This window comes from Engraulis encrasicolus, chromosome 8 (assembly GCF_034702125.1).
Source record: "Engraulis encrasicolus isolate BLACKSEA-1 chromosome 8, IST_EnEncr_1.0, whole genome shotgun sequence".
NCBI classification, from domain to species: Eukaryota; Metazoa; Chordata; class Actinopteri; order Clupeiformes; family Engraulidae; genus Engraulis; species Engraulis encrasicolus.
Genome location: NC_085864.1, coordinates 7504371 through 7524370, shown reverse-complemented (window position 1 = coordinate 7524370; position 20000 = coordinate 7504371). Strand labels below are relative to the sequence as shown.

At 46.2% G+C, this 20000-nt stretch overlaps 1 protein-coding gene across 2 annotated transcripts in view; it reads left to right on the top strand.

Annotated features, from left to right (window-relative positions):
- si:ch211-137a8.2 (uncharacterized protein LOC777613 homolog) overlaps positions 1-6098 on the top strand; it is a 70009-nt gene extending 63911 nt beyond the window's left edge. For both annotated transcript variants that reach the window (XM_063204912.1, XM_063204911.1), the window contains 2 exons: positions 1356-1474; positions 3957-6098. In XM_063204912.1, coding sequence (XP_063060982.1) covers positions 1356-1474; positions 3957-4248 — 411 coding nt within the window. In that variant the 3' untranslated portion in view covers positions 4249-6098. The remainder of the gene's footprint in view (positions 1-1355; positions 1475-3956) is intronic.
- Positions 6099-20000: the final 13902 nt, after the last annotated feature.

Sequence of the window (20000 nt, the reverse complement as noted above, 5' to 3'; positions counted from 1 at the left end):
CCAGAGGATTAATTGGAGATAGACTTAGCATATACAGGAAGCAAAAAATGTGATGTAACAAATATCCATTGCATTAATTATAGTTAGGTAGGGTACCGTGCATTGGATGCAAAAATGTGATGCATCCCCAGACCTGATGTCAAAGCTTTATGACAATATTTGGAGATGGGTAGTGGAGGGTGTTTCTCAACGGGGCCTCTACAGCCCAATGCGTGCGTGACTGCGACCGTGACTGCTTGATGGTCTGTCCACAGAAGGTGCCATCTTGAGCAACCTTGCTTCTGAAAATGACTCGGTATGACGAAAAATCAGAGTCCCCACCCAACTGGGTGCGTGCATGCATGCGTGCGTGTGTGTGCATGCGCACAAATGTGTGTGAAGGATAATCCAAAAAAATGTACGTACATGCTGCTGTACTTTTCATCATGGTGGGTGTTCCCTCCCCCAACACAAAAAGCAGCCCATACATGGGCACTAGATTCTGGACTTTCGGCATCATGCTGCACTAACCTGCCTATCGCTGTGTATTTCCACTCAGCTTTGTGAGCTCACACAAGGGGTCTGGAGGACCTTTGAATTCACCTTGCTCCCAAAGCAAAATGCAGCAGAACCCATCAGGATTGCAGGGTTTTCAGAGATATGACACAGTCAAAATGTAAATGTAGTGGAGAACGGAGAGTAGACAGTTGTTTCCGCAACAATGGCCGCTTGCCAAGGCTCTCTCATCGGCATTGATTGATTTTAACTGTATTTTCGAATCTGTGAGTATTTAAAGTAGCTCACTGAGTCTGGCAAATGCTGATGGCGTAGGAAAGGGCAGCTCCACAGCCACAGCTCCAGGCCCTAACCTCTGGTGGTCTGACTGGGAGATTAAACCGCCTTTTCCTGATGAAAAACGTGCAGGAAAATAATTTAATTCATGTGTCTGGTCGGTCTAAATGCAAAAGCAAGCTATCAGTCTATGACTTGGGACTTCAAAGGAATTCACTTTATCAGATGAAGCGTCCAATCACTTAACTTAATAACTTAATATACACATGTGCAAATGCTCATCTCTCTCTCTCTCTCTCTCTCTCTCTCTCTCTCTCTCTCTCTCTCTCTCTGTCTCTCTCTCTCTCTCTCTCTCTCTCTCTCTCTCTCTCTCTCTCTCTCTCTCTCTCTCTCTCTCTCTCTCGCTCCCTTCTCCTGCTCTCTCTTTCTCACTCATTCACTCATACTTGTGCATGTAGTACAAACACACTGTCTAGCTGGCTGACTGCCAGGCACACACACTCGCGGACACACACATACGCACGGACACACACACCTTGAATGATCCATGAGGTTTTTCATCAGTGTATTGTATTTCCATGTAGAGTCTGCAGGAAAGCCCTCTCTGCCCTGACCCCCAGCCTCAGAGTAATGATGATGAGAGGGAGGAGGAAGAGGAAGAGGAGGAGGATGAAGAGGAGGGGAGGCCCCTCTTGAAAGCCTGGTAAGACAGCAGTGCACTTCAATGCACCTCATTATGAAGTAGATCAATATGGATGTCCACTGTCACAAACGCGCGCGCGCGCGCGCACACACACACACACACACACACACACACACGCTCACAAGCGCACACACACACACTACACACGCACACACATAATACACACGCACACACACACACACACACACACACTACACATGCACACACATAATACACACACACTACACACGTACACACATAATACACACGCACACACATGCATGTACACAAACAGCCCTCAAACACAACCCCTCCCACTCCTGTACACATACAAACACACCGCCCCCCCCCCCACACACACACACACACAAACACACACACACACACATGCAAACACAAACAGAAAAACATATCAGCGCAACCACCCCACCTACCCACCCACATATATACACCCCTCCCTCATCACACACGCTCCACTGCCATATAAGCATCCACAATCACCAGACACACACACACACACACACACACACACACACACACACACACACCACCCCCGTCTGACCCCCAGTCTGCCAGGTTTACTCCCCTCCCCCTCCCACCCCCTCTTAGCTGTATTGCATTATTGATTTGGCTGGTAGTACTGGCAGCTTTATTAGGGGGTGGTATTAGGCTTATGTCTTCACAGATAGAGGTGTGGCTGTCAGGGTGTGTGTGTGAGAGAGAGAGAGGGGGGGGGGGGCATACATGTACGTCAGGGGTGGAACTTAACATTTTTCCTCACCCGTCACTATGGCAGGTAGATTCTCAAATCTACCAGTCACTTACAATTTTTACCAGTCACCATTTTTACCAGTTCATATTCAACTGTTCCAAACATTGTAATGACAAGTAAGACCATTTTCTGATCAATACTTTTGTTTCAGAGGTCATAAATTCAGTTATTGTGATGCTTAAACCTTTGATGTTGAATACCGCATATAATTCAGCATTAACCCGGGCGCCTGTAGAAAAATTTCACCCGTCAAGGTGACAGGTGGGTTGACATATTTCACCCGCCAAAGGCCAAATTCACCGGTCATTGGCAGGTGGACGGGTGCTTATTTCCATCCCTGATGTACGTACATAAAGGCACAGAAGTGTTTCTCCAATCATCTAAAAGACTTTTTAAGCTCTACGCTGCTGGACATGGGGAAACCAGGCGCAAAGCATTAGGTCCGAACTGAAGAAGGATTTTGGATGAAGGGCACATTTTTGAAGAAGCTGTCTGCAATGTTCATGGCATAGTAGGTTAAGACAGGGTTGGGAAATCGTTGGGGGGGGGGGGGTGTCAGTAAATTAACCAGTGCTCTCCCCCATCCTCCTCCACGACTGCTGAGCATGGTACCTTCCCGCCGCACTGCTCCCTTTCGGGCGCCATTGGGGGCTGCCCCCTTGCATGGGTGAGGCATACATGCAGTTTTGTGTAGTGTGCACTTGTGTGCTGTGGAGTGCTGTGTCACAATGTTTCCCAGTTGGTCTTTCACTAAACATTAAAATTATATCGTGGGAACATTTGTCTAGAAGTGACCCCTTCCCCGTTTTCACCTCAATCCTGGCTGCCATTACTTGTAGCCTAGGTAGTAGACCTGTGCAATGTAAATGATTGGAGAAGGGGTTCACCTCTGTGAAAAAATGGCTGAATAATGTGAAAATGTCCATCTACACACTGTAAAAGGACAGTTGACCCCACCCCTGTGTTAAGGTAAGCCTGAGGCTATTTTGGGTGTGAGCAGTCAGCTTGTTGACCGGGTTCAGGATTTGAACCCAATTCCCATCCTCAGTCCCTGTGCCAGCGCTTGGCCCAACCCCAAATACTGAATGGCCATTCTTCCCCTAAGAAAGAATATAAAGTATATCTGTGCATTTAATTTATTTATTTCTGTTATTGTTTTTTGCGGGAGCATTATGACTAACTGGGTTGCCCTTTCACAATCTTCTGATTAGCTTTTATGCTATTGGCAAGGCTGCTGCGTTGGTACAAAGCCGCTGTTCTTTTTCTTAATGAGGATCCATTTGTATCCTGCACTGTCCTACTCTGCTGAACTCTTTCCTCTTCTCCCTCTGTCCCTCTCTTTCTTTCATTCTCATTCACATGTGTTTCTCTCATTCTTTCTTTCTCTCTCTCTCTCTCTCTCTCTCTCTCTCTCTCTCTCTCTCTCTCTCTCTCTCTCTCTCTCTCTCTCTCTCTCTCTCTCTCTGTCCCTCGTGCACTTCTGCCAACCCTTCAATCCTCTTCTCCCTCTCCACTCTATTGTTTCCTCCTCCTCCTCTCACCCTGCCCCCCTCCCTTCCCTTGCCTTGCCCATACTGCACTGCACCCCACTCCACTCCACCCCAACCCCCCCTCACTAATCTGCTCTGCTCTACTTCCCTCCTTTCATCTCCTGCTCCATCTCCTCCACCAACACCCCTACCCCCCTCCCTACTTCTCCTGTTCACGCCATCCTTCTCTTCTGCTCTCTAGCGCTGCCTGTTGGTCGGAGGACTCCACTGCAGGCCACCAGGGCTGGAGCTCCAGGCTGGGGCTGCAGAGGCTGGGCGGCTGGAGCTGGAGCCCCAGGGAGGTGCCAGGTGCCCTGGCCGTGTTGGGTCTTCTGATGGGTCTCCTCCTGGTGCTGCTGGCAGTCGCCTGGTACCCCACAGAGCCCTCCTCCTCCCCGTCGGCGCCCTCGGCATCAGCGTGTCACCGTGCCAACCGGCTGGGGCGCTCCTTCCACCTGGCGCTGACGTACGTCAATGGCCCTCCACCCACCTGAGCAGGAGGTGGAGGGAGGATAGGGAGGTGGCACCTCCTCATCACCACCCCCACCTCCACCTGTGCATCAGCACCCACCAATGACATTTCAGAGTGTGTGTTTTGCGTACGTGTGTTTTTTTTGTGAGCAACCACGAACCACCAACGTTTCATCAGAAACCATCAGTGTCAAAATGATGTCACATTTAAAATATGGGGGAGAGGGGAAATACGTTGCACCAGTACGTTGTGCCTTAGTTGGCCAGGTCAGGGTACAGTGTAAGCTTGGCTTGGCCACAATGGGGAGATTTACAGTAAATCACATTTCATTGTGCGGTCAGGATGAAACAGCCAGTGCCTTAGGAACAGATCCAGCTATCCTCGGCCAGAACTGGACCACTGGGAACCACATCATAAATAACCGAGTGTGTGTGTGTTTGTGTGTTAGTGTGTGTGTGGTTGTGTGTGAGTGCGTATTATTCTAAAAGGGTTTTTGGGAAGACATCTTTCTGTACAGCTAATCAATATCTTAAATATAGCAGTGCCTTTTGGAACAAGTAAAGTTTGATCACGTCCTTCCTTCCGTCCTTAGCAGGATAGCCATACACAACAGTTACAGTAGCCACAGCAGCAGCAGTATAGCATTATTATTATTCTCTTTACAAGAACCACTAGCTCAAGGCAGCACGTTAATATAGGATGGGCACTAGTTCAATATGTATGACTGCAGATAAGCTGATTAGATAGATTAAAGACATACAGTGGGCTGAGACCGAGGGAGACGGGGTGGATGGAGAAAAACACAGCACTATGGGACAACAGGGCCCACAATCCCTGGCTTATTCCTCTTCTTCCTCTGTCTGTCTCTCCTCCTCCTCCTCCTGTCCCTCTTTCCCTTCATCTCCTCCGAACACACAGTCCACTTTTCTTTTGCAGCTTTACAGATGATGGTAACTTGCATGTGGAAGCTAACTGAGCAAAGTGACTGAGCAACAGGATAGGCTCTTAAAATATTGTCTTTCTTTTCATATGGGGTTATTTGTGAAAAATGCCCCCCTTTATCTAGATTATCCTTGTAAAGAACACATTTGCCTAGAATCATTGATGATGTGCGCCATTTGCATTTATTGATCGAGTTGCTCTGTCATTATTGTTTACGAAGCGGTCCACGTATTTACCTTTACTGTATGAGGTGGGAGGCAATCCGTACTGCTTTATTCATTTGTGATGTTGATACATTATTGCAAAGGACATCTTCTACTGGAGTAGTCAGCTCTGTAGAATTACTTTTGTTGTTGGATTGAATACATTGTGCATTCTACTTCGGTAGTTTGGTTTGAGATTGGGCTGTGTACTTGCTAATTCTCTGCTATGCAGGGGGTGTGTGCAGGCGTGTGTGCACATGCGTGCGTGCGTGCGTACATGCACGAGCGTGTGTGTGCGTGTGTTTGTGTGTGTGTCTGCTGTGTGCAAAAAAAGTCCTGTAATAATTTAGTTTTTGTATGTTGTTTTGTTTTGCTTTGTTGCTACTGCCTGGGGAAATGGGGGTCAGTTCTCCACACAGCACCAAAGAGTTCTGCCCACAGTGGACCTAGCTCATAAATAACACAGTACACACTCAAGCTGTGCTGTGTGTGTGCATGCGTTTGTACGTGCATGCCTGCGTTTGTGTTTGTTTATATATTTTATTTGTAAAATGTCTGGCTGTCTGATTATGCACTTCCAATCAGTAGTTCAGTGGTCAACGCTTTTGAAAATAAATAATAAATGCTCATTCTTACAAGAGATATGAATTTGTACTAACCAAAGACTGTCAATAAGATATTGTGTTTTCCTATGTTATAATTAATAAACTATAACAAGCTAAGAAAACGTTCATGCTCTTTCTTTTGCATATGCCATCAAGTGTGTGTGTGTGTGTCTGTGTTTGCATACAAGCATGGCGATGTACTGTATCTCTATTTGCAACAAATGCAATACATGGGAAGTTCAGATATGTCTGCAGAATAGTGTACATATCCTTTATAGTCTATGAATTGTGTGTGCGGTGTATGAGCGAGTGTGTGTATGCGTTTGTCTGTCTGTCTGTCTGTCTGTCTGTCTGTCTGTCTGTCTGTGTGTGCTTGTTTGCATGCATGCAGTGAATGCATTGTATATGTGATGTGTGTATGAGCGAGTGTGCGTATGAGTCTGTGTACATGCAGTGAATGTGTACGTGTGTATGCGTGCGTGCGTTTGTCTGGCGTGCGTGCATGCTTGTTTGCATGCATGCAGTGAATGCATTGTATATGTGATGTGTGTATGAGTGGGTGTGCATATGAGTTTGTGTACGTGTGTGTGTGTGCGTGCGTGTGCGTGCGCGCTTGTCTGTCTGTGGCGTGCGTACGTGCGTGCTTGTTTGCATGCATGCAGTGAATGCATTGAATATGTGATGTGTGTGAGTGGGAGTGCATATGAGTTTGGGTACGTGTTTGTGTGTGTGCGTGCGTGTGCGCTTGTCTGTCTGTGGCGTGTGTACGTGCGTGCTTGTTTGCATGCATGCAGTGAATGCAATGTATGTGTGTAATGTGATGTAGTGTGTGACTGATTGGCGGAGGGTCAGTGGCCCCTGCTGCTTATGCCTATTTGGGTTAGTGGGCAGAATCAAAGGGGGTTTTGTATGAGCATGGGAGGCAAGGGGAGGTGGGTAGGCGGGTAGATGGATGGATGTTGTAGTGGTGGTGGAGGGTGGAGGGGAGCACTGACTGCAGAGAAGAGTGCAGTGCACAGTGCAGTGCACAGCAGCAAACAAAACGTTCAGCAAAAAAGTCCAATGCACAAGAATGTCTTCAATTCAATTACAGAACCACAGAAACCAGGAAGCAAGGGGGAGGAGGAAAAGAAAAGAGATTTCAAACTGGAGGAATTTGCAGATGGCCTTTCAGACCTGTCCTGTCGCTGTGCCGTTCTATGCTTTGCTTTGCTATGCTGTGTGTTGTACTGTGAGACAGAGTGTTGTGAAGCACAACATGAGAGGGACGTTTCAGGGCCACTGCTTTCAGAGCACGCTGATCTGAGCAGCTCTGAGTTTGAGTTAGGATGGAAGTGAACCGAACAGGGGTCATCATCATTCAGGGTTTACTGTTCAGGAGACCCATCGTTCTACAGCAAGAATGTAGAACTGCAGCCATCATTTGGATATGCTCCTGAAGTATGTACGTGTATGCGTGTGTGCATGTATGGCATGTACGTCAATTGTGCAATTCCATTGTCTAGACCCAACCATATCTCGGGCCCTTCGTGAAGTCTTTACGAGAAAAACAGAAAAAATCATAAGCCATCATAATCATAGACCATAAACGCCATCAGTTTCCAGAAATGTCTGTGTGCGCGTCCGTCAACGTATCCAACTGTGCCCTCCAAAGTTTGTATGTGTTCTTCACATGTATTTACCCGAAGAAGGCTGTCATACTAGCCTTCCCTGAGTGAAAGAGCTTTAGGGGAGAGATGACCACAGCTATCCAGTGCCATTTTATAAACACTTTCCTCTTTTGATTTTTGTTTTGTTTTGGAATTTCATTGGCCGTATACAACTTAAAGGCAAACATAAGCATACATACAGTCAGGGCCGCTGACAGCTTTTGATGGGCCCAGGACAAAGTCACCTGAAAGGGCTCCCCATCCAATACACACAAAGTAATGAAAACCCAATTTTGGGCCCCCTGTCATATGTCCACCTCCATAACCACTATACCACGGTTGCCCTTTGGAATAACCTCTGGTGATGTGCCAGGCTGATCACTCACCCACATCACACCCACCTTTTCAGACTGCACAAAAGAAATGCCTCCCCATTTTATGGAGGCCATTAGTGGGGGTGTTTTATGATCATCATATTATCACCGACATCAGGAGGAGATCAGTGTTTTACACTCCCGCTATATTTTACTTCCTGCCGCCATACAACACCTAATGGACCATTAGTATTTCACAGCAACAGGCCAATTTGTGTGTGTGTGTGTGTGCGTGCGTGCGTGCGTGCGTGCGTGCGTGCGTGCGTGCGTGCGTGCGTGCGTGCATTCGTGCGTGCATTCGTGCGTGCGTGCGTGTGTGTGTCTGACTATGAAATGATAAAACAAAACACAATTTGGATAAATCTTAATGTGATTTTGCCAATAAAAATTTTCTCAGTGAAACAGGCATATTCCATTATGCAGTCATTTCTGTGTTAAAATTCAAGTCGATGGGCCTGCCTATATTCCCCAAAAAACACTCATCTAGCACATCATACCAACATTGGTATGACATTGCAAAACGTCACCAACATGCTGTGTTAAGACTTGGACGTTACAATTTTGGTGACAATAATAAGGTTGGAACAAAGGCTCTACAAAAAGGGGGTTAATCACTTCTAGCTGTTTACTCTTCATGATGATAAATTGACAGAGGAAAAGGATTCACCATAGCAAATAGAAGGTATAGCTGGGTGCAGAGCTTAAAGAATCAAACAGATTAGTATTAATGAATGAATGTCTTTATTGACATTGTACAGCGGGGATCCCCAAACTAAGGCCCGGTGGCCGGATGCGGCCCGCCAAGCCCCTTCGACCGGCCCTCCACCTCTCTGCATCTCACCATTTGAACTGACCCAAAGACGCAATCCTCACAGAAAATAAAGGTCAAATATACTTTTTTAATATTTTATTTTGTTTATCAACAGGCTTTCCTACAGTTTAATTTTCACTAACTTAGTGTGAATCACCAGAAGTTTCTTGTCTTGATAGTTTCTCATCTCAATGTAATATAAACAGGCCTACCATTTCTATTGTTTCACTTCTAAACTGTAAATCACCATATGTTTCTAACCTTTCCTTGCTATTTTTACATGGTTATTGGAAATTAAAAGGAATACCTGTGGTATTTAAAATTGAAAAACATGTGAAGTACTCACTCACTTCTTTTGCAAATCACTTGTAATGATGAGCTATTTTGTGCTAGAAATTATGCATGAAGGAAGCGAAGGACAGCACTCTTCAGATTTTTCTCTGTTTATTCACCTACTGTATGAATGTTTTGGGAAGAGCCCTTCTTCAGCGTGTAATGGCGATTGCTGTGCTAGAAATTATGGCCATAACAGGCAGTGGCCTAGTATACAGCCCACATGATTGATCCCGGCCCCTGATCACAGTCAGGAACGATGATGTGGCCCCCAGAGAAAAAAGTTTGGGGACCCCTGTTGTACAGGTACAACGGAATCAGTAAAGTGCAGAATAAACCGGGGTCTTCATTTATGTGGCTGCAGGTTTTGGCCGTTAGACATGACTTCTCCCTTGACCTCTGGTCATAAGACGTCATTACAGTGCTGGGAGCAGAAAAAGTATGGCCCAGGAATTTTTGCATGCCCCCTCTTAAATTGAGGGCCCGTCTAAGAAAATACAAAAAAACACACAAAAAAACCTTAAGACCTTGGTCCTAAGACATTAACCCCTGGAGACTGTTGGCCCACCGGGTAAATGCCATGTATGCCAGGTCACCAGTCCATGCTAGCTGGGTGAGGAAAAGGAGTCACCATAGTTTTCCTCCCCCTAAGGACAGACCATTAAAAACTGGGACAATCAGGTAAAACCAGGGCAGGTGGCAACACTACTGGTCATAGCTGGATTGGCCAGAGGGTATACAGGGCATTTGCCTGGTGGACTGTTGATGATTTTGGCCTGGTCCTCCCCTCACTGTAGTAGTGTCAGTCCTCATTCTGCCACAGCTGACCTCTCTGAGTCAGATTTAAATATTTATTTTGGCTGTTGTGGTCAAAACAGCTCGAAACAGAGGACTAAAAATGTTGTCACAGGCTTCATTGTCTCTCTCAATGCCTGGTGGATCGGTGTTGGCTGAAAATGACTAGCCTGATTTTTTTCGCCCAGCCCAGCCCTGCTACTGGGTGAGAGAAAGGAGTCACCAGAGCAGATGCAAATGGAAGGTAGGCCTCCAATCACTAGCTGGGTTAATTCCACCTACCCCCTGTTGACCAGATCAGAGTGGCACAATGGCAAGACTCTTAACCCGATACCCACTCCTGGGGCGCTGGGTGGCATCCAGCATGGCACCCAATCGCTAGCATGCGACATGCGGTGTGTGAAAGTGTGTGTCTGTGTGTGTGTGTTTGTGTGCGTGCGTGCGTGCGTGCGTGCGTGCGTGCGTGCAAGGGTGCAAGGGTGCAGAGAGGCATTCAAATTGTAAGGCACTTTGGGCACTCTGAAAAGATTTAGAAGCACCTTATACAATCCATTAAGCATATCAATTCTATAAATATGCATATTTTATCATTATTCACTCACATTCCAGTATCTGATAAATGTCCTTTTTATAGCATCCTCTAGGCTATCCAAATTCACTTTTAACAATTGGGTCATCTTGTGGATTTGTTTCAATACAATACTGTTATAGCATCCTAAGGCGAACAGTTCCATTACTGGTACTATTCTTTGAATAGTACCTACCATAGCAGAACACAACTACAACATTACACAGTCATTAGTGATACATTTTAATTTGGTTATTGCCATTCTAATAACAACAAACGTGTAACGAGTTGTGTTTTTCCCTTTCTTTGCACTTTTGCAGGTTGACACTTCAGTGCAACCAGAGTAGGAAATAAGACAAGAAAAAATTGGTGCAGAACGGATGTCAGATGGCAGACTGTTGTAAGTGCATCTGATGAAGACATGCATCAGAGTTAAAGAGATTTATTGTCATTGAAGGCAATGCATTTGTGTGTGTTGAAATTGTGTGTTGAAAAGTCTCAATGAACTTTTAAGAAATAAAAAAGCAAAGGAAGAAGACATCTGTGCTGCACCAGTTTTTAGCCCCCCAAAATATATTTCTTCAAAACCTGTGTGTGGTGTATTTTTATGTTGCCCCTGTAAGCCACCTCTGGTTGTCCTCGGGTAGCCTCATGGTGGCCTAGTTTTAAACCACAGACTCTGACTCATCTGCAGACATGGCTGTCTGGGAATGACCAGTGCCCTCTCTCTCTCTCTCTCTCTCTCTCTCTCTCTCTCTCTCTCTCTCTCACTGTGTCTGTGTCTTTCACTCACTCTCTCTGTCTCTCTCTATCTCCGTCTGTCTGTCTGTTTGTCTGTGTCTCTTTCTCTCTCTCACACACACAATCTGTCTGTCTATCGGCCGGTCTGTCTGTCTGTCTGTCTGTCTGTCTGTCTGTCTGTCTGTCTGTCTGTCTCTCTGTCTCTCTGTCTCTCTGTCTCTCTGTCTCTCCGTCTTCCAGCATAGCATCACCTGTCAGCACATGGTCCATTGTCTCACACTGTTGATTGTTTTCGCACAACAATGCCCTCAGACTCGACTCGATTTGATTGGATGTGATTTGATTTGGATGTGGACGGACGTGTGGAGAGTCTGCTGAGAGCATCTGGTGACTGACTAGGCCAGTCCCCATGGTGACCTTGCAATGTGTGCCACATGATGGCCAATGACACTAAAGCCTAGAAAGCAGGGCCCTAAATAATCATTTTTTTCACCACCAGCCAAAATGGCTAGTAGATCTTACATCTTACTCGACAAACACACACTCACTAATGGGTCAAAATGGTTAGTAAGGTGGTCTTTTATACCTACCAGCCAAAATGAAATTTCACCAACATTTGGTCGGTCGGTTGTTAATGTAGAGCCCTACTAGTATGTATGATTGTTTTATCTAGCAGGATGGAAAATGTGTTGGGGAAGGATATGTAGAACTGTTGTGTGTTAACTGTTTGAGTTCTGTAGCGCTATAGCACTGAATGTCATGCTATACAACCTGCTGAAGCCTGTATGTGTAAGTGTGCGTGCGTGTGTGTGTGTGTGCGTGTGCATGTGTGTGCATGTGTGTGTATGAGTGTACCCTGTGTGTGTGTGTGTGTGTGTGTGTGTGTGTGTGTGTGTGTGTGTGTGTGTGTGTGTGTGTGTGTCCCACATTCCAAAATTTGTTCAGGAAGCTGAAAAATGTGGAGTGAGTTTCATCTGCCCTGACTCCAATTAGGACACCAGCATAAGGTGTGTGTGTGTGTGTGTGTGTGTGTGTGTGTGTGTGTGTGTGTGTGTGTGTGTGTGTGTGTGTGTGTGTGTGTGTGTGTGTGTGTGTGTGTGTGTGTGTGTGTGTGCGTGCGTGTGTGTGCGTGTGTGTGTGCGTGTGTGTCTGTGCGTGTGTGTCTGTGCGTGTGCGTGTGTGTGTGTGCGCGCGTGTGTGTGCGTGTGTGTGTGTGTGTGTGTGTGTGTGTGTGTGTGTGTGTGTGTGTGTGTGTGTGAGAGACAGTGGTGTAGTCTACTTTGTTATGGTGGGTATATTGTATATTTGAGCATTTTCTGAAGTGGGTATATTGTATATACTTGTGCTATTCAAAACAATGGATCAATCAATTTTAAGTGGGAATAATGAAATCCCAGAAATTTAGAAGTGGGTATACTCCATATACCCGCGTTCTACGTAGACTACACCACTGGTGTGTGAGTGAAAAAAGTTCCCTCCTGAATTATGCTGTATGTTCAGTAATGCTGAGTGGAATAGTCTGAACGTTGCAACCTCCTATTGACTGATCACTATTAATTTAAGTTGAATTCGAGTCGGGCTGCGAACACTTGTGAGATTTTCAAATGGGCCCCAAATTGGAAAAGGTTCAGAGAGTATTGCAGAGATCATATCAGCCTAGTCTCATGCAATTGCGTAAAATACAATGCGAGTCAAGGACCACTTTTGACATTGTACTTCACGTGTTTGTGTTTTTACGTTGATATTAAAGCTGTGTGAAATGCTAAAATGTGCATTTGAACAAAACAATTCCTAAACCTAACCTGTCAGTAAAGGGATGTGCTTGCTACGTGTGTTTTGTCTGAAAAGGCGTTGCTACATGGAGTAAAATACAACGTGAAAATTTGAAAGAGCGTAACCCTCAATGTGAAAATGGTGTCTAACCATACGTTATGTCATTCATATGCCTTCTCATCTGGACAGGTCATTCACCAGGCCAGTATGGTGGCGCATAGTAGAGTCCATTACTGAGTTTTAGGAACACCTCTTGGATGGCATTAATACGATTGGCCTGACTCAGGACTGACCTCATGGATCTTATCAGGGTCAGAGAGAGAGAGAGAGGCAGACAGATAGCCAGACAGACAGAGAAAGAGGTGGGGGTGGAGTGAGGGAGGAAGAGAGGGAGGGAGAGGGACAGACGGAGACAGAGGGAGAGAGGGAAAGGGCCAACCTAATTTCTCTCCACGACCTACAGAACTTTGGTGTCATCCTCACTTTTTATTTTATTGATTTATTTACAGCCATCATGATATCTGCTACCAATATCACTTCCACTTATGTTAGACTATATTGTATAATACAAAGTGTTTTAGTATATTAATTACATGTGATTAATTATTTATTTTAATAATAATTAATATGATGTGGTTCCTGAAGCTAATAATTATATGCTACACTGCAAATCCTAACTATGCATAAAGGGTGCACTCTTTCTTTCTTGTGTTTCTTGTTTTACACCCTGATTATTTTTTTTACATATTTTAGGGTATATCATACAAAGTAATATGCGACTATTGAAGTTACTTATCATTTGTTTTATAATATAGCAAACTCTTGCTGTGCATTTGTGGTTTGTTCTCCTGTGTGTCCTGGAGGGCAATGATACCAATGTATACCCTATTTATTTACTTGCTATATACTAAAAACTGTTAGGGTATGCCAATAATATATGTGATTAATGAAGTGACTAATTATTATTTATCATTGAAGCTACTAATTGCTGTGCTTAGGGCTTGCAGCTCCTGTCCAGCCGTGTCTTTGAGAGCAATGTCATGGAGGAGAAGCAGAGAGAGGCAGAGGTTGCAGCGTTTGCATAGTAAATCTCATTTGCATGGTTTAGTCATGAGTTTGTTTACGAGTGCGCCTGACCTTTCTCGATGCCCTGCCCACACCACACGTGCTCAGAGGCGGTTAATTCTATACTGGGCTGGCCTGGGCTGTACTGCTGCTCATCTGCTTTGCTCTCTCTCTCCCCCAACCGCCAGTCAGAGCAACGCAGCACATCGCTTGCCTGGTTAACACCAGACGATCTCAAAAGGCTTGACGTTTGGCATATACTTTACGTAGCCCATAGCCAATCGTGTCAGTTGTATCTATTCAAACAAACTGCAGTCATTGCCTTTCCACCCCTCCCACATTCTCTGATTGGAGATCAAGATCTGGAACCCTCGCTGAGGAATAGAATCCATGCTGTCTTTGGGATTGTAACGATAGTGCAAAGCAGCAGGAGATTTCTCAGGCTAGCACATTGCAGTGACTGAGGACACTGCTGCACAGCAGTCTGAACGGATACAACTTTACCATCTGTAGCCTCTTACCGCAGACGGGCCCGTCGACGGGCCTATTCACTCTTTGCTGAGAACAAACCTATGGCACATCATAACAACATTGCTATGACAATGCAGAGAGTCTTAAGTAACCAATTAAGACTTGGTGATTACCATGACAATAAGGCTATAACAGAGGTCACCCCCTGCCGAAAAAAAATGCCCAATACCTGTCCCTCCCCAGGGCCACATACGTATGGTCAGAAAGACATACTGTAGGCCTATAGTACACACTTCATAGTTCACCTGCTTATTAAAGCCTGGAATGTACTGTATGTAAGTAGTACTATATCGGATGACATACGTGTTCAATATACTGCTTTTCACTGTAGTATCTTGTTGGTATATTGAAGTATACTACAACTACTACTACTGCTACTTCTACTACTACTATTTTGTAGGCTACTTACCTACGTACCTAATATTAGTCATTCTCTCTCTCTCTCTCTCTCTCTCTCTCTCTCTCTCTCTCTCTCTCTCTCTCTCTCTCTCTCTCTCTCTCTCTCTCTCTCTCTCTCTCTCTCTCTCTCTCTCTCTCTCCAACTCAGAGCAGCGACTGATGACCCATTTGTACAGTAGTCTGAATGGATATAACTTCATTGTATTTGACTCTCATCTCTGGCTATGTGATGATTGGTGGTCCGGTAGTGCAACTCACTGACTGACTCTGAAAGGTAATGTGAAAGTGAAGTGAAAGCCCAACTGGGACTCCAACTCCCATAGTCATTGTGACACAGCAGTTCACAGCACACATGTACACACTGCACACAACAAAATTGCATTTATGCCTCACCTGTGCAAGGGAGCATCCCCCAATGACGACCCAAGGGAGCAGTGTGGCGGGACGGTACCAAGCTCAGGGTACCTCAGTCATGGAGCAGGATGGGGGAGAGCACTGGTTAATTACTACCCCACCAACCTGGCAGGTCGAGAGTTGAACCGGCAACCTTTGGGATACAAGTTCTGGACTGATGGCCTAACCGCTTACCCATGACTGCACTACACGAGTGAGTAATGAGTGAGTAAACAATGAGTGAGTAAAGCGTGTGTGTCCAGTCCAGTCCGAGCCAAGTGCAGCCAAGCGAAGCCAAGGTTGTGGGCTGGAGATAATTGCCCTGCGGTGTCTAACTGGCTGAGGGAGATTGACCCTGCTCTCATCTCAGGACACCTGAGCTCTGCAGGTGAAGGGAGTTCATACGCACGGGCCACTCAGGCCAGTCGGGCCAGTCCTCCTCTTAAGTTGTCAGACACACCAAGGTGTCGCGGAACGGAAGCGAGACGAATGAGGTCTTTCTGCTTCGTTTTGGCCGGTGTGTTCTACTCTGGCTTCCATACCGACAGCGTCGGCGTGCGCAGCCAGTCCTGTTCAAAATCCCCCCACAGTCAAAGTTACTTTGCCATTTATTTCAATGGGACGCTGCCAGTCACTGCCGCCCAAAATCCGCTCGAGTTCTATTTTCCAAATGCAACACAGAGCTGAGCCGGCTCCCGCACCGCTGATGCCCAACTACCGCCGGTTGGTGTGGAAGGACAGATATGTTTCCATGTATTAGCCACCGCCGGTAAAAATCTCCTCTGTCCCTCTTTGGTGGGAAGGCGGCCTAACTCAAATGCATTCACTCAGACCAGTCTTCCTCTTACCTCAAACTCATTCACCTCAAGCCAGTCTTCCTCTTAACTCATTCATTAAACACATTCACTCCCCTCCACTGCTCAAGCTATGGCTGTCTGAACTCAATCATTTTGGGTTCATACCATTGTCCTACCTCCCATCCTAGACCTGTGCTTGTGGCCTCGCACTTTGTGGCAAAAGCAATGGCAAAATACTGAAAAAATCATCTACTGTACGCTATGATGTAATAATCCAATTATGTTCGAGACTGGAAAACTGTCAGGGAAGGACATCTTTAGCAAGTGCAGTTTTCTGGCCTCACACTGTGGAAATGGTGACGAGGAGAATCTTCATTGGCCTACTAATGGCTCATTTCAGCATCTGACTTGTTTTGGTGATAAATTAACCGGAGTAAAGTGATCATTTGAAAACAGCACACATTCATTCAGCTTTCTGTCGAGGGACACTAGGCAAACTATTGATTTGAATAAACCTTCACGAGTCCCGAATTAAACATTTACACGAGAAAAAACATTCTCCCAGTGGCTTCCGTGGTGCATTTGCATGATCAAGTAGACGTTTGTATCAACTGCTGGCACTCTGGGATGAGAGGCATGAGGGGAGAAAAAAAGACAGTGTACAGTAGTGTTTCTCAACGGGGGTTCTGCAATCCCCCAGGGGGCATTAGTGAGCCCTCAGGAGGGATTGAGAAGGAGACAGCTGAGTGGGGGCTCAGTTGCCATTCGGGGGCGTTAGTCTTTTTTTATTTTTCAATACTAAGGGGGTGCATTGTCAGGCTTATCAGGAGGTCAAGGGGGCCATTGGGAGCGTTATGATGAGGTCAAAGGGGCATTTGTTCAAAAAAGGTTGAGAACCACCGGTGTAGATTTTAGCATCATGCAAAGGTAGTTTTATTTCATGCTTGTGCATTCCCCGTTTTGGTGCAATGCCTCTGCATGTTAACTCGTGCTCTACAATGCCATAGAAAAGCAGTTTTGTCACAGTACCAGGCTCGCACGAGGCAAGTAGTTCTCCCACCGTCGTGACACATTTCTGTTGCTAAACACAAAAAATACTGAGCTGTGCCCTAAACAAAACCATCTCTAACCCTATCAGTAAAGCAACATTTTTGCCACTTTACTTTTGCCAACAAGAGTGAAACAAGGAAAGTGGCAAAATAGCGCCCAGACCAAAATCAGCCTGAACTGTGACTTGTCAAAAGCCGATGTAGGACACAAGTTAACATGCAAAGTCGTGGTGTGGACAGGACACACGATAGATGGTACAAGCCGGCGTGTTATCCAAACACAGTTGCATGATGCTATATTGCAATTTCCAGGCAGGAATCAGAACCTCCAGAAATGGACCTCGTTTCTTGAAAGCAGCGTCGCTAACCAGTTAGCAACTTAATATTTAAAATTAGCTGCCACTTGGCCAGGACTCCCTGGAGGAAGAGTCACTGTGACTCAATGGGACCTTCCTGGTTAAACAAAGGTTAAATGAAAAATAAAAAGTAGGTTGGCAATGGGAAATTGCACTGCAACCAAGTGAGTTGCTAACGACAGTGTCGAGGAATGCACCCCTGCATCACTTCAATACAAACAATGCCACAGCACTACCCTAATCAGGCCACCATATGTACTATAACACAACCTTAAAATACAATATAGGCCCTATCTAAGTGTGCATTGCTATTATTATATTTAGTTTTTATATTTTTTAATTTGAAATATTTTTCAATGAATGTCGCTACTAATGTTGCTGCATCTGTCTGCTTGACACTACACCGCTTGCTCTCCTTACCCCAGCTCGTCATAACTACACATTCACTACTCTCCTTAGCACCAGCACTACACATTCCCTACTCAGCGTGACATAACCTACTCAGCGTGACATAACCCTAGACATTCACTCCTCTCCTTAACCCAGTCCGTCAAAATGGTGTTTAGTTCCATTGACGACTATGGGCTATGTTGGCGTCATGTCTAATACTGATAACTAGATTACACATTAGCTCCTCTCCTTAACCCAATCCGTCATATCACTACACATTCTCTGCTTTTCTCTCCTTGCTTTGTCCAGCCTGCCATAACACTACACATCAACTGCTCTCCTTACCCCAGCCCGTCATGACACTCACTCTACAATCTCTCTCTCTCCTCTAATAAGCCTAGCCCATCATAACACTACACTGCACACTACACCCTGCTCGCCTTAGCATGACATGGCAATGTACATCCCTCGTTCTCCTCAACCCAACCTAACATAAAGCCACGCATTCAGTAGTCTCCAGTCATAACATACATATTCACTGCTGTCTTCAGCTCAGCCCACCATAACATGCATACAGTATCTTCCCTGCTCTTCTCTCCTCAACCCAGACCACCAGAAGAGCGGCTGCTGACAGCTTTGGGTGGGCCGGGACAAAACCATCTGACAACCAACCTCTCTCCCTCCCTGGGCCCAGGACAAATGACCTAACGTAACGCCACACATTCAGTAGTCTCCCGTCATAACATTACACATAAATTGTCCTCAGCATAGCCCGCCATAACATACGTGCAGTATCTTCCCTGCTCTTCTCTCCTCTGCCCAGACCGTCATAAGATCAAGCCCGTCCTGGAAAAAAAATCCATCTGAAAGCCCCCTCTCTCACTGGGCCCGGGAGTCGAGACAACACCACCCCACCCCCCATCCCGCCTTGCCATCACACTACACATTCACTGTTTTTCTCTCCGTTACACAACTCTCAGGCAGCTAATTGAAATCCTTTGAACTCCCATGGAAATCCACTTTATGGATAGACACATACTCTCACTCAGTCGTTATCTCACTTAGTGGCTTGCACGCAAGCTTGCACAAACGTGCTGTTACAGTACCCTCACTCCCTCTCACACACACACATGCGTAAACAAACACGCATGCATACTGTCACTCACTCACCCTGGTGCACGCCCACATGCACACACATGCACACACACGCACAGTATTATTCAGGAGAGAACTTTTTTCACTCATACACACACACGCACGCACGCACGCACGCACGCACGCACGCACGCACGCACGCACGCACGCACGCACGCACGCACGCACGCACGCACGCACGCACGCACGCACGCACACACACACACACACACACACACACACACACACACACACACACACACACACACACACACACACAACAAGCATTATGCACACACATAAATAAGCACACATACAAAACAAAACAAACACATAGGCTACAAAACAAATTCATACATAAACAAACAAACAAACGCACACACAGACTCACACACCACCAGGACATACACTAACTAAGCACTTCCCACACCTCCCCCCCACCCCCTCCAGTGATGAGGTGGCAGTGTTGTGCTGTGCTGTCCTGTTGTACAATGGCGGCCATTGCTGCACACGTAGCCTATACTGTGCTCTGCCTGGAAGCATATGTGCACCACGACAACTCAAACAAACATAAGCAGCTAATCGACAAGCTCCATCACCTATTGGTCAAACCCCTCCAGGCATCCCTCCCTCCTCTTACCTCCCCTCCTCCCTCCCTCCTTTCCTCGTCTTCCTCCTGCCCTGCCCCCAACCCCACCCAAACCCGTCCTGACAACCCCACCCCCACCCAGCCTCAACCCCCCCGGGCCTGGCCCGATCACCCAGGCAGGAGGACAGCAACAGCACAGGGCAGCGCAGCGCAGCAACAGCGGTGATCGAGGTTGACAGGCTGTGCACACATAAAGAGATTAGGCTGAAATCCCTGG